This window comes from Spizellomyces punctatus (assembly GCF_000182565.1).
Source record: "Spizellomyces punctatus DAOM BR117 chromosome Unknown supercont1.18, whole genome shotgun sequence".
In the NCBI taxonomy this organism is placed as follows: domain Eukaryota; kingdom Fungi; phylum Chytridiomycota; class Chytridiomycetes; order Spizellomycetales; family Spizellomycetaceae; genus Spizellomyces; species Spizellomyces punctatus.
In genome coordinates this window covers 235,669-260,384 of record NW_015971554.1, presented here as the reverse complement: position 1 = coordinate 260,384, position 24,716 = coordinate 235,669, and the positions used below count along the sequence as shown (strand labels likewise).

At 47.8% G+C, this 24,716-nt stretch overlaps 10 protein-coding genes across 11 annotated transcripts; 6 read left to right on the top strand and 4 right to left on the bottom strand.

Annotated features, from left to right (window-relative positions):
* The first annotated feature begins 108 nt into the window (after positions 1–108).
* SPPG_07926 lies at positions 109–5,472 on the top strand. 2 transcript variants are annotated; one of them, XM_016756075.1, is made up of 15 exons: positions 109–256; positions 334–989; positions 1,048–1,670; positions 1,734–1,826; positions 1,895–2,402; positions 2,474–2,802; positions 2,875–2,922; positions 2,995–3,087; positions 3,150–3,235; positions 3,307–3,335; positions 3,399–3,517; positions 3,594–3,876; positions 3,944–4,118; positions 4,177–4,294; positions 4,353–5,472. In XM_016756075.1, the coding sequence occupies exons 2-15, from the start codon at positions 344–346 to the stop codon at positions 5,052–5,054; spliced, it is 3,852 nt and encodes a 1,283-aa protein (XP_016604756.1). In that variant the 5' UTR covers positions 109–256; positions 334–343; the 3' UTR covers positions 5,055–5,472. The 2 variants fall into 2 exon arrangements, with proteins under 2 accessions (XP_016604756.1, XP_016604757.1); XM_016756076.1 differs by having other exon boundaries at positions 109–989.
* A 168-nt stretch (positions 5,473–5,640) lies between these two features.
* Positions 5,641–8,921, top strand: SPPG_07925 (nitrite reductase [NAD(P)H], large subunit; the record flags this gene model as incomplete). Its single annotated transcript, XM_016756074.1, has 5 exons — positions 5,641–5,743; positions 5,799–6,511; positions 6,584–8,112; positions 8,180–8,510; positions 8,586–8,921. 5 exons carry the CDS (start codon positions 5,641–5,643, stop codon positions 8,919–8,921), a joined length of 3,012 nt encoding a protein of 1,003 aa, XP_016604755.1.
* Positions 8,922–9,990: 1,069 nt separating this feature from the next.
* On the top strand, positions 9,991–11,073 carry SPPG_07924 (uncharacterized protein; the record flags this gene model as incomplete). The annotated part of the gene is made up of 2 exons (XM_016756073.1): positions 9,991–10,405; positions 10,490–11,073. The coding sequence occupies 2 exons, from the start codon at positions 9,991–9,993 to the stop codon at positions 11,071–11,073; spliced, it is 999 nt and encodes a 332-aa protein (XP_016604754.1).
* Positions 11,074–11,183: 110 nt separating this feature from the next.
* On the bottom strand, positions 11,184–13,104 carry SPPG_07923 (uncharacterized protein). The gene is made up of 5 exons (XM_016756072.1): positions 12,924–13,104; positions 12,768–12,852; positions 12,437–12,682; positions 12,251–12,371; positions 11,184–12,180 (listed from the first exon to the last, which is right to left on the bottom strand). The coding sequence occupies exons 1-5, from the start codon at positions 13,037–13,039 to the stop codon at positions 11,465–11,467; spliced, it is 1,284 nt and encodes a 427-aa protein (XP_016604753.1). The 5' UTR covers positions 13,040–13,104; the 3' UTR covers positions 11,184–11,464.
* Positions 13,105–13,255: 151 nt separating this feature from the next.
* On the bottom strand, positions 13,256–13,932 carry SPPG_07922 (conidiation-specific protein 10). Its single transcript, XM_016756071.1, has 3 exons — positions 13,789–13,932; positions 13,635–13,724; positions 13,256–13,556 (listed from the first exon to the last, which is right to left on the bottom strand). The coding sequence occupies exons 1-3, from the start codon at positions 13,808–13,810 to the stop codon at positions 13,309–13,311; spliced, it is 360 nt and encodes a 119-aa protein (XP_016604752.1). The 5' UTR covers positions 13,811–13,932; the 3' UTR covers positions 13,256–13,308.
* A 520-nt stretch (positions 13,933–14,452) lies between these two features.
* SPPG_07921 (uncharacterized protein) lies at positions 14,453–15,100 on the top strand. The gene is made up of 2 exons (XM_016756070.1): positions 14,453–14,834; positions 14,905–15,100. Exons 1-2 carry the CDS (start codon positions 14,619–14,621, stop codon positions 14,998–15,000), a joined length of 312 nt encoding a protein of 103 aa, XP_016604751.1. The 5' UTR covers positions 14,453–14,618; the 3' UTR covers positions 15,001–15,100.
* Positions 15,101–15,843: 743 nt separating this feature from the next.
* On the top strand, positions 15,844–16,540 carry SPPG_09514 (uncharacterized protein). The gene is made up of 3 exons (XM_016757685.1): positions 15,844–16,098; positions 16,166–16,357; positions 16,420–16,540. Exons 1-3 carry the CDS (start codon positions 15,955–15,957, stop codon positions 16,459–16,461), a joined length of 378 nt encoding a protein of 125 aa, XP_016604750.1. The 5' UTR covers positions 15,844–15,954; the 3' UTR covers positions 16,462–16,540.
* A 255-nt stretch (positions 16,541–16,795) lies between these two features.
* SPPG_07920 (translation initiation factor eIF3 core subunit c) lies at positions 16,796–20,094 on the bottom strand. The gene is made up of 5 exons (XM_016756069.1): positions 19,535–20,094; positions 19,240–19,478; positions 18,839–19,171; positions 17,635–18,772; positions 16,796–17,562 (listed from the first exon to the last, which is right to left on the bottom strand). Exons 1-5 carry the CDS (start codon positions 19,884–19,886, stop codon positions 16,928–16,930), a joined length of 2,697 nt encoding a protein of 898 aa, XP_016604749.1. The 5' UTR covers positions 19,887–20,094; the 3' UTR covers positions 16,796–16,927.
* A 39-nt stretch (positions 20,095–20,133) lies between these two features.
* SPPG_09513 (uncharacterized protein) lies at positions 20,134–20,587 on the bottom strand. Its single transcript, XM_016757684.1, has 2 exons — positions 20,477–20,587; positions 20,134–20,414 (listed from the first exon to the last, which is right to left on the bottom strand). The coding sequence occupies exons 1-2, from the start codon at positions 20,523–20,525 to the stop codon at positions 20,308–20,310; spliced, it is 156 nt and encodes a 51-aa protein (XP_016604748.1). The 5' UTR covers positions 20,526–20,587; the 3' UTR covers positions 20,134–20,307.
* Positions 20,588–21,026: 439 nt separating this feature from the next.
* SPPG_07919 (uncharacterized protein) lies at positions 21,027–24,643 on the top strand. Its single transcript, XM_016756068.1, has 8 exons — positions 21,027–21,691; positions 21,749–21,921; positions 22,205–22,295; positions 22,359–22,925; positions 22,984–23,460; positions 23,521–23,635; positions 23,694–24,410; positions 24,505–24,643. The coding sequence occupies exons 1-7, from the start codon at positions 21,416–21,418 to the stop codon at positions 24,104–24,106; spliced, it is 2,112 nt and encodes a 703-aa protein (XP_016604747.1). The 5' UTR covers positions 21,027–21,415; the 3' UTR covers positions 24,107–24,410; positions 24,505–24,643.
* The last annotated feature ends 73 nt before the right edge of the window (positions 24,644–24,716 follow it).

Here is a 24,716-nt window from a genome sequence, read left to right as displayed (position 1 = left end):
ACAAAAGTCCGATCGCTGACTAATTCACGTGGGTGGCTCAGTTGATCACATGGCAATGAGGATAGTAAGCCCTTTTGAACGCGCACATTGCGAAAGGGCGATATCGGCTGAGGTCGGGGTTACAGCGGAGCCATTGCGCTCGTTTTTTGAACGATTTGACGCTGACACTGCCCATTGGAGGCAACTGCATTTCTTTCTGGACGTTAATACTGCTTCTACGCAAGAACATATGACGGAATAGGACGGCATCTTCCAAGTACGAGGGATTTAGCCGACGTTGCGTAACTACTTTGACTTTGCACCAAACATTTGCAATTCGAATTACATTCCCAGCCTTTTTCCCATGAGCACAAACCCGCCTATTGCACAAACAGAGACGCAGTCTTCTTCACCCGTCGATAACTGGGCGGATGACCGGAACACAACCTTTGGTGAGCGGCTCCAGCCAGTTGAACCTCACCCCGGGTTATCCAACGGTAGCTATTCCGACTATCGTGGCCCATTTGAAGATGATAGAAACGGAACTTGTAGTACAAGCCCGACCCGGTGGCCTGATTCGAATAGCTGGTCGTATGACTACAGATCCAATGGGGCTTGTTCTTCGGCTCCGTCTGCGGACGGCCGGTTGACGACTTTTATGGACGACCGACCTGGTTCTTTTGGACACTGGAATGGAGGGGAAAGGGACAAGTGGAGTACTTCTTCTGCTCAATCGATGATGAATTCGAGACAAGCGAGCGAAGGGACTGATGGGTCGGAAAAGTCTACAGGAGGGAGAGAAGTTGCAATTGATCCTGGCGGGGATGCGTTAAAGAGATTATGGGATTGGTCAGAGTCACAGAGACCGGGCCCTTTGGACCCTGGGGTGGGTCCCTATAATGCAGAGAATAGTCCGCGGCGTGCAACTACCAAACGAGAAACGATCGATTTGACTGATCTTCCCAGCGATGAAGTTGATGGGAATTCATCTGATGTAGTCTTTGTTGATGGTATGTCCGCTCAGTAATACTCTAATAGAGAAACAAGTTGATGATATTTTCCTTGTAGATTCGCCACTCCCACAAAAGCGCAAGGCAGAATCTATCAACTGCTACTCTCCACGGCGCCGCGTCGACTATCAGAGCGAATTTGGGCGTTCTGCTCCACCCATGAATTGTTTCGGACCAGGAAATCCGTACCACACACCACAACCCGTCAGCAGCGGTCCATTCAGCAAATATTCACATCCAACGCATCCCTATTACTTGCCACCTCCACGTCCGTCCCATCTCCCACCGCCGCTTTCAACGCCATTTACATCTTCCATCATGTCCCCACCTCGCCAATACTCCCAGCACTCTTCTCCCCTCCAACATCCGAAATCCGAAGTCCATGTAATAGATGACACATCACCTGCCCCTTACGAAGTGGTCGATTTAACAGATATTGATGCCTCGGAGGAAGCCAAACTGAAACGACGAGCTGCTAGTGAACCCAAATCCTCACTGTCGAGTCCCGAGATGGTGTGCTATGGGATTATTAGTAGCCTGGTTCAGCCTCTCAACTATGACGTATACAGACAGTGCAGCGGAACAGAAAAGTGCCTACGAGTGCGAATTGTTCCAGAGACGACTGGATCGTATACGAAACATGCTCTGCCGTTTCATGTGCTCACGCTGGATGGACAGAGGGTACGTCGAGGATTCAATTAGTTTCTATCCAGATTGTTTTCTTATCTCTCTATTGAATGATAGCTAGGGAAACTAAAGGAGGACGTCAGTTTGGCCCTTGCCCCGTTTTACCGAAGCTTGATATTGGAGGCAAACATTCCGCGGTATCAGCATAACGTAAGTAATTGGAAACAAATGTAGGCAGTCACGTAAAATTCACATGGTTGTTTTTCTCTCAATCCCAGAAATACACAGCACCGCTCAAATTGTTCGTCATTGGTCCCATCCAGCTTGCAGCAGCAATAGGCGCGATTCTCTCCCGACTCAATATTCAGCTGGAAGAGGTTAGCAAAACCTGTCAGCTCAAAGTCCGATATTTCAATCCGCAGAGAGCTGCGTCAAGTGCAATGGGACCCCCACTGGGTCTCCCTTGTGCCTTGTACCGACCCGAACGAGTAGCGCAAGCCACAAATGACGACGTCAAAAGTCAAATTGATGCCGTTTACATGTCCCTTACGGCAGCCGAGGATCTCCCCGAGGCTGAACCCGATAAACGATTATTGACTCCGTTATACAAGCATCAGAAGCAAGCTCTTCACTTTATGCTTGAGCGTGAGCGCCGTGTCGACTTTCGGGACTTGTCTCAGCGATCACGGTCGTTGTGGGCCTATGAAAACGGGAAATATCGGAATACAGTTACGGGTGACGCTGTGCACGTGGAGCCGGCTCAAGCATTGGGCGGTATATTAGCAGGTATGCAGTGAAATTTCGTCATGTTAATGTTGGTCATCGGTATCTGAGTCCGTTTTAAAAAAAAAACACAGATGACATGGGACTCGGCAAAACAATCGAACTGATTTCCCTAATACTTATAAATCAACCATCTCAACCTGTTCGCTACGAGCAACTCCAACATCGAAATCAGCGCACACCCGACCCGTACCCATTCCTCCCTGGCCGTCAAGTCCCACCCCCATCCCCACCACCCGTAGGAGGAGAAATTCCATCTCGTGCAACATTGATCGTCTGCCCTTTGAGTACTGTAGCGAACTGGGAAGAGCAGTTTGGATCCCATGTGAAGGAAGGTGCTGTTAAAATCTACGTATATCACGGTCCAAATCGGTGCCAAGATCCTACGGTGTTGGCCAATTATGTATGATCTCCTTGCGTATTATGGGTGAGGATTCGTGAATTTGGCGCTAATTCTTTGGTTCGTGTCTATTAGGACGTGGTTCTCACTACGTATAATGTGCTGTCACTGGAGTACGGAAAGGTTTGTTGACCAAAAGTTATCCTGGCACTTTAGCGCCGCAGCAGTGTTAAATTTCGATGTATTTGTACATAGAACCAGAAAGCTCGATCAAAGCAAGTCGATTCGTCTGCTCCCCAGTCTCCGCAGTCTCCCTTGCAGTCTGTTTATTGGTTACGTATTGTCTTGGTGCGTGGAGGGATGCATTCGATCAAGTGAGACGTTCTACTCATTGTACAATCCTTTGTCAGGATGAGGCTCATGTGATCAAAGAACGGAGTACGCATCAAGCGAAGGCTGCATGTGCCCTGAGAGCTGAAAGACGTTGGTGCCTGACGTGAGTGTCTTGATGCTATGATTGTACTCGGGCGTCCATTTGCTGATATCCTTGCTTTTATTGTGTTGCAGGGGAACACCGATTCATAATAAGATCGACGGTACGTGTAATGCTCAAACCGTCCTCTGGTTAGATGCAGACCCTTATACTATCTCTTGTGTAGACTTGTTTAGCTTGTTGAGATTCTTGGGATTGGAGCCGTTCAACCATTGGAGGGACTTTAGTCATTTCATCATGAAGCCTCTGAAAAATCGATCCGAGGTTGCTGTCTCGCGGTTACAGGTGAGGTCCCGCCACGATCGTAGAGTACTACATGCCGCACTATCTCACGCACACATGATCCATCTCTGTCTACAAGACGGTCATGAAACTCATCACTCTTCGTCGAACCAAACATCAAATGATTGATGGCAAACCTATTTTGTCTCTCCCACCAAAGAACATTTCCGTCTTCAAACTCACCCTTGACGCATCCGAACAAGCACTCTATGACCGGGTCTATGAGCGGGCGCGTAACGTTTTTCAGGAATTGGACGATTCAGGTCGGGTGTTTAAGCATTACGCTACACTCTTGGAGCTTTTGCTGCGGCTGAGACAAGTTGTGACGCATCCAGCCTTGTACCGCGATCAAGGGGACGTTGGTAGGTTCTTGAATTGTATTTGTGTGACCTTTTGAATGGAATGCTCAAGCCTTAGTCGCTTGACCAGGCGAGACGATTGGAGAAATGGAAAAAGGCGAGGATATGCCTGTCCTAACATCCGAAAGGGCGGCGCATCTATTGTCACTCCTTCGAGACGCGGGTGATGACAAGTGCTGTGTGTGTTCCCTGTCGGTTGACGGTGGTGGTGAAAGGACGGTTGTCGTATCGCGGTGTGGGCACATGTAAGTTGTTCAGACTAGGGTTACTTGTCAAGATGGAGTCTAATGTCCGGTTGGCTAGGTTTTGTAATGAATGTGTGCGTGCCGTTCTTGGGGAAGGAAAAGAAGGGATGGCGTGTCCCATGTGCCAATCTCGATTAGGAAAAGCGGATTTGAAAGAAATCAAGGATATTGACGCGGTGAGTTTGTATTCTTTTTCTGTAAAACATGTAAACCATATCTGACTAGCTTATACAGGCACAAGGGATCGATGACGCCTTTGCAGCAGCTGTTGCAGCAGCCCATCACAATGCCCCTGGAGAGAGCTCTCCGCCAGGCATGAGTACCAAAGTCCGCACACTGTTGAGTGATTTGATCCAAGTACGGTCAGAGTATACTCAAAGGGGAGAAGCACCTATCAAAGCCGTTGTATTTTCCCAATGGACCAACATGCTCGACCTTTTGGAGCCCTCACTGCGAACGTATGGATTTGGGTTTGTTCGACTGGATGGGAAAATGTCGCGGCAGGACCGGACAGACGCGATGGAAAGCTTCAAGACGGATCCCTCTGTGACCGTCATGCTCGTCTCTCTCAAAGCAGGCGGAGTAGGCCTCAATCTCACATCAGCCTCTCGTGTGTACATTCTGGAACCGTACTGGAACCCCGCAGTCGAAGACCAAGCCCAAGACCGTGTCCACCGCATGGGACAAACCCGTGAAGTACACGTGATTCGATTTGTGGTGGAAGGCACGATTGAGGAAGTCATTGAAGCGCTCAAACGAAAGAAACGGGAACTGGTGGCTACCGCGTTCCGAGAGCGGACGATTGGGGAGGAAGGTGTTGTTGAGGCTGGAAAGAAGGGACGGCGCAAGGGTACGAGTGCAAAGGACAAGGAGGAGATGCAGCAGCGGAGGTTGAATGATCTGAGAGCCTTGTTTGGGTTCAAGGATTCAGTGTGATGCTTTGTTAGTTGGTTTGATTTTGATGTGTATATTTCTTTTTTATTCTTTTTATGGAGAGTGAGGGAGAAGGGACAATTATTTGTGAATAGTCTTTTGTAAAAGGGTTGATAGTATCCATCTGTGCAAGCATCCCGAGTACAGTAGATGAGAGCCTCGTGACAGCACGTGAATGTTCCAAAGCCACGTGACAGATAAGTCTTGTTTATCTTCTAGTTATCTCGAGAGGGAGACGTTATCTCTGGGAGACAGCGAGGATGGCGGGGTTGGGAGCGTTTTTTATCAGCGGGTTTTACGATGGCAGATAAGATGCTTTGAATGGTTGCTGTGTTTTGTCTTGTAAGATAAGATATGGGGAAATGGAAGGGGGATACATGCATATACGACGCATATATAAAGTGCAGATTGATCTTTTGTCCCCCACCAGCGACAGTTCCATTGCATTTTCCACACGTCTTTTTCTTTTAATTCTTTACTGGTCAAGAACAGCCATTGTTGGAAATCTGCTCTTTCCAAAATGCCACCGTCGGTTGCCGAGTACGCTTCCTATCCCGTCCGCGAACGCGTCGTCGTTTGTGGCTTGGGCATGGTTGGACTCCGATTCTGCGAAAAGCTGATTGAATTGGATGTGGACAGGCGGTTTGAGCTCCATATATTTTGTGAAGAAGATGTGGTTGCGTACAATCGGGGTAAGCTTTCTCTCCTTTATGATTGGGCGAGATGGAAAACTTACTTTCTTTCTAGTCAACCTCACATCATGGTTTACGCATCGGGCGGTGAAAACGCTCATTATCCAACATCCCGAGTGGTACACTGCTCAAAACATTACCATCATCATGTCCAAAGCCACTCACATTGACACCACGGCCAAGATTGTGACGGGCGAAAACGGGATGAGCGTACCCTACGATCACTGCATCTTGGCAACGGGATCAGAAGCCTTCATGCCGCCAATTATCGGAAAAGAGCTAAAAGGCGTCCATGTCTATCGAACAGTCAAGGATTTGGAACTCATTGTTGCATCCGCCAAAGACAAAAAGGCGGGAGTGGTGATTGGAGGAGGGCTGTTGGGACTTGAAGCCGCCAAGGCATGTGTGGATCTTGGTCTAAAAACAACCGTCATCGAACGGAACCCGTGCCTATTGAACAGGCAATTGGATATGGAAGGTGCCCAACTGTTGCAAAATGAAATGAGCAAGATCGGCGTCATGTGCCGTGTGAATGCCAATATTCGACGATTTGTCGGACAAGATGTCAATGGTCAAGAGCTGGACAGTGTCACGCAGGTGATTGTCGATGATGAGGAGAGAGTCGATGCCGATGTCGTGGTGGTTGCGGCTGGCATTAAGCCAAGAGATGAGTTGGCAAAAGCGAGCGGGATTCTGACACATCCGAGAGGAGGTGTCCTTGTAGATGATGAATTAAAGACCAGCGCAGAAGGGGTTTGGGCTATTGGCGTGAGTATCTGCTTTCAATCGGTACAATTTCGAGATGGTGTAAAATGACTAATGTTGTCTTATTGCTTTTAGGAATGCGTTGTGCACGGCGGAATGGTCTACGGACTTGTCGCACCAGGATACGAAATGGCCGAAACGGTCGCCATCAATCTCGTCAATGGACCTCAACGCACGTTCACCGGAGCGGACATGTCTACCAAACTCAAACTTTTAGGCGTCCATGTAGCAAGTTTTGGCGATTACTTTGCCGACCCCGAAATTTGTTCTCCTCTCGTTTACCGGGATCCATTTGCCGGAATTTACAAACGCCTGTTGTTTACCAAGGACGGCACAAAACTTCTCGGTGGTATCCTCGTAGGTGATACGTCGGATTACACCCGCTTCCTCTCGTTCTCCAAATCGGGAAAAGTCCTCCCATCACCTCCTGGTGAACTGATCCTTGGCAAAAAGGCTGACGAATCCAACGATGACCTTCCCGACGATGCCCAAGTCTGCTCCTGCAATAACGTTTTGAAAAAGGATATTGCTGATGCCGTCTCGAAGAAGGGGTGTTGCTCTATTGCGGACGTCAAGACCTGCACCAAGGCGGGTACCGGGTGTGGAGGATGTCTCCCCCTCGTCACAGACATTTTCAACGCTGAAATGAAAAAGAGCGGAAAAGTTGTTGAAGTGTTTTTGTGTGAGCATTTCAAGTATTCACGACGAGAGTTGTTTGACATTGTAAAGGTCAGAAAGATTAGAACATTCAAAGAAGCTATGCGGTCCTGTGGAACTGGTGGGAATGGTTGTGAGATTTGCAAACCCACGTTTGCATCCATCTTTGCCTCGCTCTGGAACGACCATATCCTCGTCAAGCCGCATGCTCCCCTCCAGGACACAAATGATCGATACCTCGCCAACATCCAGCGCGGTGGATCTTACTCTGTTGTCCCCCGAATCCCAGGAGGAGAAATTACACCAGACAAACTCTCTGTCATTGGCGCTGTCGCATCCAAATACGGTCTCTACACCAAGATCACTGGAGGGCAGCGTATCGATCTTTTTGGCGCACCCAAACATCTCCTGCCCTCCATCTGGGAAGAGCTAGTCAAGGCTGGGTTTGAATCCGGCCATGCATATGGCAAAGCTCTCCGAACGGTCAAGAGTTGCGTCGGAAGCACGTGGTGTCGATATGGAATAGGCGACTCTGTGGGTCTCGCCGTTCGCGTCGAAAACAGATACAAGGGAATCCGATCACCACACAAACTCAAGGGCGGTGTATCAGGCTGCATTCGCGAATGCGCTGAAGCGCAATCGAAAGATTTTGGTCTGATTGCCACTGACAAGGGGTACAACCTCTACGTGTGCGGAAACGGCGGGTCGAGTCCCAAACATGCTGTCCTCCTCGCCGGCGATGTTAGCGAGGAGATGGTGATCAAATATCTGGACCGCTTCTTGATGTTTTATATAACTACCGCGGATCGGTTGCAGCGGACTGCAAGGTGGTTGGAGAAGCTGGAAGGAGGTATTGATTATCTGAGGAGTGTGGTCGTGGATGATCGTTTGGGCATTGGGGAGGAATTGGAGATGCAGATGCAGTACTTGGTTGATACGTATCAATGGTGAGTATCGGGCAAGTCTAGGAATTTTGGTTCCAAAAGGCCCGAAACTGATTAATTTTTTAAAAAGTGAATGGAAAACAGTCGTCGAGGATCCTGTTCGCCGAGCGGAATTTGCTCAATTCGTCAACACGCCCGAAAACGAAGTTGTCATTGACACCATAACTGAGCGAGGACAACGACGACCGGCCAATTGGCCCAAAAAGGTTGAAAAGTTACCTCTTCCGGTTTTCACCAAGCCAGCCCAGCCGACCGTTAGTAAAGAAGAGGAGTGGATCCGTGTGGGTTCGGTGACAGACTTTCCTGAAGAAGGCGGTGCGACCGTCAAATACGGGCAGACCCAATTGGCCGTCTTTAGGATGGAAATCGATGGCGAGACAAAGTGGTTTGCTACTCAAAACGTAGGTGGTTTCCCTATAAATGTTAAAATGGCTTCAAATCAAGCTCACATTGTAAAAACACTTTTTGCTTCTTAGATGTGTCCACACAAGCGTGCCTTTGTCCTATCTGGATCCCTAACCGGCACCCAAAAGTCCATCCCAAAAATCTCCTGCCCAAATCACAAGAAAAACTTTTCTCTCGTTGACGGCTCATGTCTCTCGGGTGAAGACTACTCGGTTCGCACCTTTTCTGTCAAGGCAGACGACAAGGGCGTGTGGTTGCTCTTACCCTCTGTAGAGACTCTCGATGCAGAGCTTGGAACAGGATTATGGATGATTCGAGAAGGGGATGACGTGAAGGCGGACGGTGGAATTGAAATTGTGAATTCGGGATGTGCGACAGGATGTGGAAAGAAAGAGTTGGAGTGGTAAAACATTGGCAGTGGAATATTTATATATTTTTTTTGCGATGGGGGAGGGGAGGTTTCTATTACGGATTAGAAACACTGCATTTTTTTGTCCATATACCCTTGTGCATATCCGATATTGAAATACATTGACATGACTTACATCTTGTGTAGCAATTTAGTCTGTATGCCATGAATCGTTGTGCTGAGCACACTGTCGACACATCTGCCCACTCACATACGCCCTGCCCTGCATCGCAACAGTGCATCGCTGCCTTTTGAAGCCTCAAGGGCATCTACAAAGGGCTTGGTACCCTCACAGACCTAAAGCTGATATGAATTACCAGTTCACCCAATGTCGCGAAATCGAGCAAGTTTATCGGGTTGTCAATCGGTGGATAAATGCTCGACTGGCCTTTGTGAACCAACACACTTTTAAAAGAAAAACCATCAAGATCTTTTTTGAATTCGTCGTCATGAACGCCCCCCCACAAACGCCGACGACGGACGACAAAAACGACGACAAAACCGCAAACACTTCACATCCAACCGCGCGTGTTCAACAAAATAAAGGAGCTACGCCCCAAAGGACGCCCATTTGCTTAAAGACGAGAACGCCCAACCCTGTTCAAAAACGCCCATCATCAAAAAGAAACGCCCGCAAACAAAACACTTTCAAGGACACACTTACTCCTGCACACACGACCCAACAAAACGACCAAAGAAACGCGCGACATGACAAAAGTACCCTTTTTTATTGGGTAAGGGGAATCGCAAAGTCAGCGCCCCGCCCCGCCCAAAGAACCTCGTAAACCATTTTTTCAAAAAAAAAAACTTGGTTTAATGGGTGAACGCCCATCCATGAAATACCAAAGATGGGGGGATGGGCATGGGGGGATGGAGTTGAGCCCCCACATCTAAATGTAGGCGGAAGGTTGATAAGATGCCGGGGGGTTTGGATGGGCGTAATGGAGAAAGGTTCCTAGTGTGCAGGTTTTGGGTCTACTATAAAAATAAGGGCAGTTGAGCTCTCACCCCTCCACACAAAACCCCAAACCGTAAAAAAACCCAACCAAAAACAAAAACAGAACAAAATGTCCACCCAAAAAACCACCTTCCTCCTCAACTGGGCACCCACTCCTTACCACATCCCCATCTACCTCGCCCAAAAACTCGGTTTCTTCACCCGCGAAAACCTCACACTCGCCATCCTCGAACCATCTGACCCCTCCGATGTCACTGAACTCATTGGGTCCGGCAAGATTGATATGGGCTGTAAAGCCATGATTCATACCATTGCCGCCAAAGCCCGTGGATACGGCGTCACTAGTGTGGGTACGCTCTTGGATGAGCCTTTTACGGGTATTGTCTATTTGAAGCATCAGGGACGGATTAGCGAGGATATCGCTAGTTTGAAAGGAAAAAAGATTGGGTATGTTGGTGAATTTGGGAAAGTTATTGTGGATGAACTGATGAGGAGGTTTGGAATGAGTGAACAAGACTATACTGGTTGGTATATACATTTTGGAAAATTTAATGGGGTTGAACATTGTCTCCCATTTAGAAAAATATCTAAACCACAAAAATCCATAGCTGTTCGAGTAGGAATGAACGTCACATCCGCCCTCATCAACTCCCAAATCGATGGAGGAATCGGCCTCGAAAACATTCAACAAGTACAACTCGAACACCATTCCGCCAGCCTCGGCCTCCCCCCTTCCAACGTCGGTATGCTCCGGATCGACGAACTAGCAGAACTCGGTTGCTGCTGCTTCTGTTCCGTCCTCTACATTGCCAACGACACTTTTATTAAAAATCATCCTGAAAAGGTGCGAGGGTTCATGCGTGCCGTTCGCTCAGCAATGGACTTTATCCTAGCCAACCCAAAAGAAGCCTGGAAACTATTTGTGGAAATGAAACCCGCCATGGATTCTCCTGTCAATCACAGCATGTACGAGAGGAGTGCAGTCTACTTTTCAAAGACGGGTGAAAATGTTCATCGGGATTGGGCTAAAGTGACCAACTATGCGAAACATTTGGGTGTGGTGCAAGAGGGATTCAAACCTAATTATACGAATGAATTCGTCCCAGATTTGGGGGATATGAAAGAAAAAGTGCTTGTAGAAGAGGATGGAGTTGGTGTTGGCAAAGATGGAGAGGATATCGTGTCCCGTTGATAACGATGGGATGGTTTTTTTTTTTTACATACGAAACTTGTTGTTGTTGTTGTGAGAAATGCGAGGCTTGTCTGGCATAGCGTACAGATATGAATGCAAATGGTCGAAGTGTCCATATCCCTGCTTGGGACGACCGATAACGAGTTTTTTCTATTTTGTATCTCATCTGAAAAAAAAACAAAAAAGGCATCCAGATCCCATCCGTACTATATACCCTATCCATAAACCCATCCATAACAACACAATTCTCCAATACAACGATACCGACAGCCTCTACTAGTATACAACATCTAAATGTACAAATCTATCGAAATATCTAGTTTAGCAACAAGATAATACCCTCCTTTGTATACAAAACGTCCTAATATACGCCCAAGGTACGCAACCAAGCTCACATCAACAACGATGATAGCACCATCCATCCCAATACAACAGCCCATCTGACGTCCACATTAACCCGGCTCCCCGCACTCTTCCCAGTAAGACGTAACGAATTCGCAACCTGTCCTGCAGAAATCGCCAAACCCGTCCGGGAGGCCCCGAAATCAAACACGGTATAAAAATGTCTCAAAAACAGGGCACCGAGAATCACATCCACGTTAAGGTTTGATGTAGATGCCGCGTAAATAAGGAAACATGTTCCATCGACGACAAAGACTTGTTGTTCGGCAAAGAGTGTAATGCGCCTCTGGCCAATGTGGAATGTGACGGGTGGTATACGAGAGACCTTGTCACACGGGATTTCATATAGGCTCTGGTTCGGGAGTTGCTTGGCGTTCGCGGCTAGTACAATAGCTGATAGTGTGTCCGATGGTATTATGGCCAATGTCGTACCAGTATCAAAGATGGCCATTCCTGTTCGGTTTTGTGTTAATGGCGCAGAATCTAATGTGATGCCCTCAAAGGTAGTTGACCAGTGATTGCGCCCCGTGATTGGAATGGGAAACCAAGTAAAGCTTCCAGTAAATTTGCTCGAATCCATGCCGCCAAAGGTAATCTGCCCGGCATTTGTGTCGGAAAACTGCCGGGACTGGTTGTACCAGAAGCTGGCAACCGGCTTGGATATTGTTTTGCTTGCTATCATGTTCCTGAATACGTCCGTAGCGGCTGAGTATCCAGAGGCAAAAGTGGGTAAGAATTCTTTAGCATGCATTTTGGAAAGACGTGTTTCACATACTGTCTGCTCCTGGGGGACCTAATCCGATCAATCCGTCAGAGGATCCAGTTGTTGTCTGGATCACATCAGCTTCGCAGAGAGTCTGATTGGGTATAACCAGGGTTCCCAGCATAACGGTATCCTACACGAGATCCAATCTTGTTAGCTCAACCGATTTCAATCTCCAGATATTCGCGCATGCCGTACCGCTCCCAGTTGACATTCTACTTTTGTGTTATCCCCATATACGATCGACCTTCTTTGTGGCCCTGTCAATGCCGTCGCCGGTGCCGGAGGGAGATATGACGTGCTCTTTGTATTATCATAGACAGGTTGCCCAGAGCAACTTGTGCCTCTACATTTCGAGCTTCGCAGCCAAAACAAGCTGGATCCAGTGTCAATTTGCACTGCCATGACTTGAGCAGGCGTCCCAACACCAATGGTGGTAATGAGCTATAGAACGTAGTAAAGCAACGACTTAGTTGTATTGACCCAGATACGATTTGCTGACGAAAAGTGAAAGACGTCAACACCGTACCGTGTGGGAGACGCTGTCTGCAATAACAGTCGTTTGTCCAGTCACATTCGCGTCCAGAGCTTTCTGCTTCAACTGAAAGTTCAGACTAATCAAGCCAAGAGTTAGCGTTCTCTCTTGCGGACACCATTGTGACAGTTCCAAATTGCTCGGCCGTACCTGACAATGCCAACCTTTCGACTCTTTGGATTGCGGGGTATTGACAGGACGTTTCTCGCGTCGACATGTTGCACGAGCACGAGCACGACAAGAAACCATACTGCCCACCCGTACATGCTCGACAAGACCGCTCTACAGACCAAAAACCCAAAACCCAAATGCAACGACCGGAAGTACAGACGACGACGAAACGCTCAAGACGGGGGACGGGGGAGCTCTCCAAATAAAACTCAGCAACGGAATCTCATTTAACTGTATATGGCAATCATTTCATTTGACGTGCTTACGACATGATTATCTAACGTGCGGTCAAGAGTTTCAATTCAAAAGTAGGAGTTTTTCAAAGTTATTTTTTTGTATTTACAAAGATACATGTTGGGGTTTTTTATTCTTCATCGTCGTCGTCCTGCGCACCTCCCCGAGCCCGTCCACCTTTCCTTCCTGCTTCTCTAGCCTCTTCGGAAGTGAATTCATGCGCATGTCCACTTGCATGGGCGGCTTTTCCTCCCATTGAAGCAATCTCGCGCTGTTTCTCGGGATCCATTGAAGCGAATCCACCAGAGTGACTGGCATGTCCGCCCTTGGCCGCTATTTCACGTACTTCTTCCTTGGGGCGGTTCGCAAAGTTTCCGGCTGTTAACGGGGAAATATGCGATAAAAATAAGCCGAGAAAGTTTCATTTTGATGCGCAGTTTCAATCAAAATACTTACGGTTGTTGGCAGCCGATGAGTGACTGGCGTGTCCTCCCTTTGAGGCAATTTCTCGCACTTCTTCCTTGGGACGGTTGGCAAAGTTACCGGCTGCTCAAAAACAAGGTTTTAAGTTGCAATACATATTTTTGCAATTTTGAATCAATGGACTTACGGTTGTTGTTGGAGGTCGACATGATTACAAAGTGCAGTGATTGGGGTGTGTTGGGTTAGATGTGAGATATCCTCTTTTGCGCACGTTTTTGAGTTTCAAGGTTGATAAGAGGAATGGTTCGACCTGTTTTGCGGCTATTTAAGCACATCAGTCTTTTGAAGGTCAAGCCCGGACTCCTTTGGACGATAACTCTACAAGACGTCATGTCTCGTCATTTTCTTTTTTTTCCGTCTCTGTGCCGGTTTTACGCCATGATGATGCATAAATGTTTTTGGGTTCATGATGGGCTGCGTGGTGGGGCCCTTTTGCATCTCCAAAGTTTCAGTGGTTATTTCCTTCCCAATTGTGTGTGTTAAGTGATGTGTGTAATGTGATGCTGGAAAGGGATGTTTACGAGGGCGGGGCGCGTTTGCTTGCAATCCGCCCTTTTTACTAGAAAGCCCTTACTTTTCCCTTTTTTTGTTCTTCAATTCTTCCATTGGATCCAATAAAAAGTGGGGGGGGGGGGGGGGTGGGCGGTAACTTTCATGCCACTCTTGTGTTTGTTCCAATGGGTTGTCCTGATGTTGAAATGATGATCATGATGATGGCATTTGGAGAATCGCGTCGTGTGGAGTGTTCCTTTTGGTGGGCTTTACTTTTTCCACCCACCCATTTGCCCCCCCAATGGCATCGAAAACTTGCGGAATAAATATCTGTAATCCCATATAAAAGACAAAGGGGGAAGCATCCGGCCGGTTCACATTTGCACTGCCTTAAAAACAAACAAGAGTATTGCAAAACCTACATTTTACCACTATACAAGTCTATCCAATCCACAAACTACACAAATGCCAGCACCAAAGAACCCCTCTCACGCCGGCTCTGGCGGATATCCCTACGGCGAACAGGAACCCACTCTCGCCGTCGAACGCGAAGACCCCGGCCTTATTGGCTCCTTTGACAGGGAATTCAAGGATGAGGCAGAAACAGGTGAACATCCCAACGACTTTGGAACAGGACAAAACAGGGGATTTGCTAGTGAGAATTATCCCCATGAGAAACATGTACGTTCATATCCGTTCATGTTGGAAGAGCAACCTCAGTGTTTGTGATTGACAAGATTTGTTGTTTTAGGAGGAGATTTCAAGGAAGGGTGGCCATAATTCATCCAAAGGGACGGCCAAACCGACTCCCAACCCGCACGAAAACTTGGACAACGTCCGAGAATAGAGGAGGATGATCGGGTTGAATGACGAGGGTTGAAGTTTCTTGTATAAAAGTGTTTTTTTTTTTTTTTTTTGGCGGGCAGGTCTTAAATAAAAAGTGTTGGCTGCTGTTTAAACCACGTTTCTTGTGTTTTTTGGCAATTGCCGTTCTGAATGTTCTCGTGTTTTTGAATGCACGCAAAAACTTGTTACCTTGTTCACTGGGTTGAGGTGGAGAATGGGTAATGCAAATCATGTTCAATGCATTGGCAAAAACGAGCTCGGTTAGATCTCCACAAATTGAACCTTCATAACCAGACCATCACCCTTGTTGAAAAATCCATAAAGCATGGCCTTTGAGCTGAGACTCGAAGATGCTCCACCACCTAAAACCCCTGCAGGCCATTCAAGTGATCCATTTACGACATTTCACATTTAGAGAGGTTGTCTCAACTATGAACACAGTTCACCCAGAGTTCACGGTCGTTCTGGGTCATTTTCAAGGCCAGAGTGTTGCCTTCCCATCAAAGTAGGAATAAGAATATTATTCCGAAGGCCATCGTCAGTCCACATATATTATGCGTCAAACTGCAAGAGGCATTTGAACATCCATTTACCAGAACCCAGTCCCAATTTCTCTCTAACAGTCCCGCATTACAGATGACGATTACGGATTCTTTTCGTTATTCAAACCATCTCCAACGAACACCTCGTACACCATTCAATCAAAGAAAGCCTTTGTCCATTAATACCCTATTACACCCTTCCGTCATCATTCAAAAAACAGTTATTTTCCATTGGACAAGTCATCGAAAAGTAGTTTTTCCGAATCGACGGACGCGCTTAACCACCCACATTAGGGCTTGTCGTCGCCTTCTTTACCCCACTCAACATCATACCTTTAAGGTGAAGTCATGGTGACCCAACAGCAAAGGTTTTTTAAAGACGAGATGTTTGCATCATTGTTGGGTGACGCTATATGGTTTTGTTGAGCCCATTATCCCAGTGCTTATTAAATATAAACCACAAATGTGAGGTTTCCACTCTTGACTCTCGTACTTTTGAGCACTTTGAACATCAAAACACTCTATCAAACACCACCACCATGTCATCCAACAACCAGGTAAAGAAAATACATCTCTTCACTCAACACACATCCAAACCAACTCTAACAACCAAAAAAATAAAAGGAAAACCAAGCCTACCAAGACAGGGACCAAGTCCCAACAACCTATTCGGAACCCGCCCACAACACCCGATCCCAAAACCCCATGCCAGACGAAAAACCTTTATCGCAGACTGCAACAAAGGAGGATGAGATTATTACTTATGGAGGTCGGCAGGGGTTTGCGAGTATGAAGGAGCGGGATCCGGAGCGACAGGTTTGTTTTTGCTTTGTTTTTGTTTTTTGTTCAAGGTATTAGTTTTAACTCTTGGTTTACAGAAGGAGATTGCTTCAAAGGGTGGATCTGGGGCGAGGGGTTAGGAATGGATCTAAAAGTTGTAAAATGTATCGGATGATTGGATTGTTAAACAATGCGCAATCAATAACTGTAAATGTCGTATAAATATTGGTTTGCATGGTTTATTGGACACTTCTGCTCTTCATGAGCTGGAAAGCAATGTCGTAATGCGTAACCAACCATGGTGCGAACGGACAGTCGGTCGCATTGTAAGCCAGGTCTTCAAGCATAAAGTTGATTGGGCGCTACGCAGTCGCCTCACTGAGCTACCCATAACGAATACTCCCTTGAAATCCACACAACACAACTCGCGAGAAGCAATAAATCGCACATGAAAAAGAAAGATGAAGAAACCAACACGTATTCACCAACATCAAAAAAAACGCCGTACCATCTTGCATAAACAGAATCCCACTCTATGATATACATTACACACACCATTGATTACACACACACACACACACACACACACCGAGAGAGCCCACCAGCTTATCGCCCAGCACGCTGTCCCTGTCCTCTCCCAGAACGCCCGCCCCGTCCGCCTCTTTCACCCCCATATGCACCTTGGCGTCCACCCCGTCTTTCACCCCCACGGTACCCACCATGCGCTCTCTCGCCACCACGTGACCTGAAATCTCTCTGCTGCTGCTGTTGCTGCAAACCAAGCAACATGGACCGACTCTCCAGGAGCTTTTCATTGGACTCTACAAAACTGCTCACCTTGTCCGCGTATAGACCTGCCAAGAATTCCAGGCGAGATGTCTCGACACCCGGTCCGGCACGGTGCAGGACGACAGAGTTTGTCGGCTGGTCAATGGAGGCATGCAGTTCTTCGTTGATGATCATGCGGGAGACGGTGGCGCGGACTTGGGGTACGGGAAGCGAGAACATGGAGGCGAGTTGCTCAATGCCCAGGGAATCGTAGTAAGGGGAGTAGGTGAAAAAGTACGTCCGGAGACCCTCTTCTTGAATCTTTTCGGTGAGCATTTCCTTGATCTTTTCCGTGTTGGGCACGAGATCCCAGATCTTAATGGCGTGGATCAAGTCCCGGCAGCGCTGCCATTCGCCGGCGGCCAGGGCTTTCGCAGCGCCCATAATGTGGTCGCGCGTGTTTTCTGGGGGGCCTATGTAGGTGGACACATTTAGTTGGTTTCCATCAACAAACCCACAGAATGGAAACACAGCATCACACATACCAGTAAAGACTTGACGCTCATTGTAATCCAACATTCTCCGGAATGGTTTGCTAATCACCTTGCGACGGGGTTCGTGCGCATTGGCGGCCATGTTTGGAATCTCCAGCAACATGGAGCACGTTAGGTAAACGCATTCCAGCAATTCCAGGTTGATGTGCATGTGGAAAGGCAATTGCCGTTGCTTTTCCAGTTTCTCTTGTTCGGGCGTCTTGTCAGAGTACTTTTGCAGCTGCACACCCTGAGCCAACAGTTCCTTGACCTTTCCAGATGACGAAATTTCTTGCAATGCGTTGGCGGTTTCCTTGACCATTCCACATCGGAAAGCACACAAACCAATCTGCGCCATGGTCCGGTTGAAAAGGATCTGGGTAGATACCTCTGTTTGCGCCACGTGGTCCTGAAGGTGAGACATGAGCATCATGTCGCGCGCCTTTTCAAACTTGTCATGAAGGGCGAGGTGGTACACATGGCAGAGAAGTGAGCGTGTTCTAATGCGGTCCGTGCTGGTCTTGTACAAGCTTGTGCACAGGTGATCGACCAGTGCCACAGGCTCCTCAAGCGCCTCGTTGAGAGCGGGATACAGGTTCCGGACTTCCTTTTCGACGGCCTGGATGACCGCGTCAGGTTTGTAGTACAAGTGCTCGACGCGCCGCATCTTTGTATGGTCCACAGCAAGGTCAAAGTCAATGCGCTCAAAGTACTTTTGGGCGCGGACAATGAGAGCGTAAAGGACAGTCTCATCCCTCAATCGGTTGATGTAATCCAGGGTATGGGGGTCAATGTGCTGGAGGGATTTGGTGAACTCGTCGTCGATACGGTCAATCAATGAGCTCAAGCTGGCCCGGATCGTTACAGTGTCCGCATTCTTAAACTTTTCTTCAGCAACATCCTCCTCGTCCTCTTCCTCCGACATTTCGACGATGCGAATGTTGGTGTGCTCCTCAAGGTAGCCAAACAATTGGTTCAGCTCTCCTGAAGCACTCTTCCACACGTCCACGGCCATGTAACCTGTCGAAGATGGGGCAGAGTCGAATCGCGAGGGAACGAGGGCAAGAAGGACTTTGACCTTTTGGTAGGGGGTACTGGCAACTTCCAAGATGCGCTCCAAATGTTGCATTTGCAGTTGACGATCAGTAGACTGAAAATCAAGCATGTTATTAGCATACAAACAATAAAACAATATGCAGTAGTGAGATGTACACACCTTTTTACCACGAGCCTCAATGATCTCCCTCAGTTTTTTGAACAAGTTTTCAGGCTTGACATCAAAGACTTTTCCACCTTTGCCGACCACCTGGAAATCACCCGGCTCCCCCTTTTCCTCAGCAGCCGCGGCTGCGGCTTTGGATCCCTTCTTCTTTGTTCGCTGCTTGGGTTTCTCAAACTCGTCTGTTTCTGAGTCTCCGCCCTTGACCCACTTTGAGCGACCTGCCGGCTTCTCGTCTTCTGACTCATCTGAAGACTCATCCTCGGAGCTAGCCTCTTGGGCTGCCTTTTTCGCAGCTTCGTCAGCAGACGCTGCCTCCGTCACAGGGTTCTATGGACAAGGATTAGGACAAGAAGGACAAGGCATAAAAACATTCCCACACAAAACTCGACACATACCGCGCGCCACTTTTCAATATCTGCTTCGTGCTGTTTGTTGTGCTTGCGCAACTTTTGCTTCATGGCATTCAACGCACGAGATGACGATGCATTCATTTTTTTGATTGCATCCTTATTTGTCAAGGTTTCCTTCAAAAAGTCTTCCAGTTGAGCAATGGCTCGGATGTAGAATCGTGGCACGCCTTCTCGCTGAATGATGGCGTTAGCCTTTGAGTAGGCCTTGTTCAGCTTTTCAAACTCTGCAGATAGAGATCAGCGAGAAGACGAGTTGGCGTCATTCAGTTGCAGTTCCTACCATTTTGAATGGCAACCCAGTCATTGATCTTTTCAGCATTCTTGAGAGCCTTTACAGAGTTCCGCATATCATCAAACCGCTTGTCTCTTGCAGATTTGACGACCCGCTTTTTGTCTTCTGCGTCACTGTCATCCGAGTCTGATCCCGCAAACCCACGCATAAATCGGCTCGCACCACCCGCTCCTTTTCTCGGCGCATTTTCGTCCGAGTCCGAATCGGATGAGCCGCCATCGTCTGAGCTGGCGTCGGAAGCATTCTTGCTGCTGCGTTCGTCTTCAGAAGACGAAGAGGAAAAGTCTGACTCTGACTCTGATTCAGAGCTGGACTCTCCGCCACGAAAGAAACGGGACATTATATCGCACTAGGGGATGAACAAGGTGGAATTCGAGTGCAAGCCCGTACACACAGTCCGTGAAGCGAGGCGAGCCTAAGAAGAGAGAGTGCGTATGTGTGGGATCTCTTGGCAGAAATGTGCCCGTCGAGTCCTCGAATAATTCGTTAGCAACAATCCCTAGCAGCCTAGCAGCAGCAGCAGCCCAAATGCCCAACGCATCAAATCGTCTCGTCCGAAAAAAACAATTCGAATGAACGCAGCTGAATGGCACAGAAACTTTCCCACTTTTAATTGCCATAGCAACGAATATGGTCACGTGCATTTAGTCAATGATGTATCACGTGTTCAACCGACTCTGTTGTGGAGCGCTTATTCCCCACAAAAGAATTGCTACAATGGGCTTCTAAACTACTCTACGCGGCAGTGTTCGAGGCGAGCTCTACGAATGCCCTGCCGTCTTGTCACTCTGCTTCTGCTTATCTTTACAGTTGCAGATTTCTTCCGGCTTGAGACCTGCGAGGGCTTGGTCAATATGCTGTCCGCATCCTGTGTTGCGAGAGAGGTCAACATTTCGGACGCAAGCAAGAATGTTGACAGCAAGGACTTACCAGCCCACGTATACTTGTCGCACTTTTCACATTTCACACGACGACACATTTTGATCAAAGTTTCAACGGGCAAATGAGGAGGGAGAGATGTGTGGAGAAGAACGACGGGCAATGGGAACAAGTCATGGTCATCAGACCCTGAGGTCATCAACAACGTCACGTGACGCGTCCATAGCAAGTCCGAGCGTTCTTGTGGAGTATGGATGAGTGTCATCTGTAGGCCCTGGCAGCCCTGGCGAGCGACGTCCTACGGCCTCTTACGGGCCTTGTTTGGAAGCAAATGGATTTATGCATTCCAGTTCACGCACAAAAAACACCTGCTGCTATCTGTCATTTCACTCTATCCATGGGTGCATCCAAAGTATTTCATACAAATGACACAATGATGTTCACATCTTGCAATAGCACCCAATACCCATCCTCTGCTGCTGCGAGAACGTCGCGGCTTTGTTGCCTATCCATCACCTTCTCCGATGGCCCTTTGTTCATTGTCAACAAACGAACACGAGCCTCGAGAGAGCGCGTGGATTGGATTTCAATTATGTACGGCACAGTCATAGTAGGTCATGGCACAGTCACATGCTCACATTCCGGTCGGTTTGTCTCGTAAACTCTTCCTTTTGGGGAGTCGAGCGAGCTTTCCTGCAATCAGGCATTTGGACTCCCATCATTTTCGTTTCCCATTCCACATAATAATCTTTGCTTTTTTATCCTACTTTTACTGATACATTTATACTTGCTCGTTATAACCTTATTCTTGTCACTCTTTTCATCATGGCTGCCCTCGTTGCTTAAATGGAACACTCACAACCGCCTTGTAAACTCTCCCGTTGCTGCTTGTCGCAGTCGTCCTACTACGAGTCATTCACTCTTGCGCCCCTTACGCATCTCTTGTCGTGCTGGTGTGAGAGAGAACGGAAAAAAACGAGCTAGACAATAATGGCTCACCACTACTCGCGCAAAATGAACATTTACGCTACAGAATTTGTGCCGTCTTCTGGTTCTTCTTCTGCTTCTTCCGTAAAAGAACAACCCACGAGCAACTCGTCTCGTCGCTCTTCTTCAACGTCTGCTCCCAACATGTATAAGAATAATAACAATTCCTACGGTCCTCGCCCCGTTTCGTCGAGTCAGGCTCGCCCCCGCAAGCAGGAGCAGCGCAAAAAGGGAAAGAAGGAGGACGTTATGGTTCCTGCGTTCATCAATGACTATGAGGTAAGCTTGGGCGTTATTTTTCTAAAGTACAAATTTATAAAGTCTCTGTTGCAAAAGCCACAGACAGAAGTCTATGGATCGCCCAACAAACGCGGTCAAATCTCCCTCAATCACCTGCTGGGATTTCAACTCCCGCCCCGTCAACGCCCTGGTGTATCGAGGTCTGCAGTCCGTCGCAAGAGCAATGTCTATTATGAGCCTTACAACAAGGAGCGATTCGTCAATGCAAAGTGAGTATACGCTGGCAAAAGTAGAGCGTTGTCCCGCGACGGTGACGATGAAGTGAATTGATGGGGGGCAAACAGTGAAACAGCGAAAGTAGAGGAATAAGGGAAAAGAAAGTAACTCAATGGCCATCGCCTTGGGGCACATTTTGTGTGCTGCCATACACTGGGTGGGACCACGGCTCGTTGCGGCTGTCGCTGCGTCGCTTGTATCTACGGCATATTTCATGGGCTGTGTTTACGATCCATAACGGCACGTTTTATGACATTCTCTCATCCGTTTCTTTAGTTTCCGCTTCGTGATGGATGAAAAGGGCGACTATACTGTCAATATGATGGATCCCGATATTGTGGTCGATTGGAAAGACATTGTTCAGGCAGTACGTATGCTAATGTCGCCTCTGTCATCATAAAATCTATTAATGGGTGAAATATAAACACAGGTGGTGCCGATCCATAATAAGAAACCTCCGTCTTGCCCAATCTGCCTTTCCACTCCTATCGCACCCAAAGCGACAAAGTGTGGTCATGTCTACTGCTGGCCCTGTATTACTCACTACCTCCATCTCGGTGAAAAAAAGTGGCGCAAATGTCCTATTTGCTACGACGCCATCTACGCAAAGGATTTGAAGCCTGCAAAATTTGCTATCACTCAAGAGGTGGGCAAAGCTACACCTGGCAAACCTGCGCAGGTCAGCATGCTATTAATGAAACGTGCGGTGAACTCTACGATTGCCCTCCCGCGCCTTGCATACCACACTTGGTCTAATGCTGGCACGAATGCTCCGCCTTCCATTGCAAACGCCAATGCAGTTCCATTTGCAAAACTCTTGCTGTCTTCACCAGAATATCTTCAAATTGAGATTTTGGAACGCGAAAGGGATGAGCTAAAGGCCATGTTCGATGAGGCTTTAAATGAAGAAGCAGTGGTTAAGGCCGTAGGCGGAACAGGTGGCGGTGGGTTGGAAAGCGAAAAGCCGTTTATTGAAGTTGCCATGACAGAGGTCAAGGTGGGATCTTTGCACGTTGGTCTTTTGCTTCTAGTTCGCAGACTTATTCTCTGCTTAGGAAGCACTGAATGCTCTCCTGAAAAGCAACCGACTACTTGGCAACACGAAAGGCAAATCCGTGGTAGTCCCACCTGTCGCTAATCTGCTTGCATCCGACGAGCCGCCGCCACCAACCTGGACGGATGAGGTCCTGGATGTGCAGGCAAAGCAGTTTCAAGAAGAACAGGCTCGTCAAGGCGGGTATGAGCCTGCCTTTTCGGACGATGAGGAACATGACAACACGGGATCTAGTCCTACCAAGAGCCCGACCAAAATGCATGCCCAACCATCGGCATCCAAACAAAATGCACCGAAACATAAAAATGAACCGCCCCAAGACGGCATGTACTACTTTTACCAATCACTCGATGGCCAGCATTTATACCTCCACCCTCTGGACATCAAAATCCTCAAACACGAGTACGGCAGCTACGACCGATTCCCGGATCGGATTAACGTCAATGTAATTGCCGCGCAAGAGTCTACGATGAATGAGGTATGTCACTGCTGATTGTGTTCCTTTTCTTCATTTTCGCGTTATTTACCTATATTGCAGGACTTGAGGAAACGGTGCAAGTATCTTTCTCATGTACCCCTTTCGTGCGATGTCACGTTCTGTGAGGTCGATATGAAAGGGCTCGTTTCCAAGTCCACCAGCAAGGTTTTCGAGAGTAAGTAGTTGCCGTATACCCGTTTCATAAAACTATGTTAACAACAAGTGCTTCTCAGAGGAACTCAGCCAACGCCTTAAAAGATACAGAACCCTCGAACGCAAAGACCAACAAGACAAGGACCGCGACCGTAAACGCTCTTCTCCCCCTCTTCCCCTCTCCTCTTCGTGGGAATCACCTCCCTCCATCCCGCTAGACGTTCCCCACGCCGCGCTAGACGCAACTCCCTCCTCCCCTCCCCCTTCAAACCCAAACTCGTTTGCCCGCATCGCAGCTCACACGACATCCACACCTACACCCTGGACCCGCGTCCCAAAACCTCAGCCTACAGCTGAAGAAGACGATGAGTATACAGTGGATGAATACCAAGGGTGGACGTTGGATTTTGAGGAAGCGGTTTTTGGCGAGGGAAGCAAAAAGAGAGGTAAAGTGGTTTTGGTTACGAATGGGGGACGGAGGGGACGAGGTTAAGTAGGAGAACTACAAAACACATTTTTGGAAGGTGCTCTTTGGGTAGGGTGTTTGTATTGGGATTGGGATGCCTTTTTTTTTCTTTTTTTTATGGTGGTGAATGGATACAGAGTTTTTGACTTTGGTTGTTTTTTGAATTTGGGTGTTTTTGACATGCGAGATCTTGGAATGCCATCGACATTTCCTCGTGACCAAGAGGGGGAAGCATCATTATCAAGTGGCTACCTATGCTTAAACTCGGTCTGACGACCCGCAACATGTGAATATGTGTTGATGGATTTTTGCTGGGGGAACCGGATGGAAGGTACCCATGTTCGTCTATGCACTGTTGATTTTACATTACGTCTTGCCACTCTGTCTGACTCTGGCAAACACACCTCCATTGACGAATACCATAGTACATGCTGCAAGCATCTTTGCATTACCGGGCTGACACTCACTCTGACCATAGAATGTGATTCGAGAATATATTATTTGTATGAAAATGAAGAATCTTTGCACCACCTGCAATACAGTTTCATGATGCTTACTGCGAGATTCCCCCAAAATCTCAATGATAATCCTAATTTTGACAATTCATATAATTATTTTGATTGACAGGTTGAAGCAA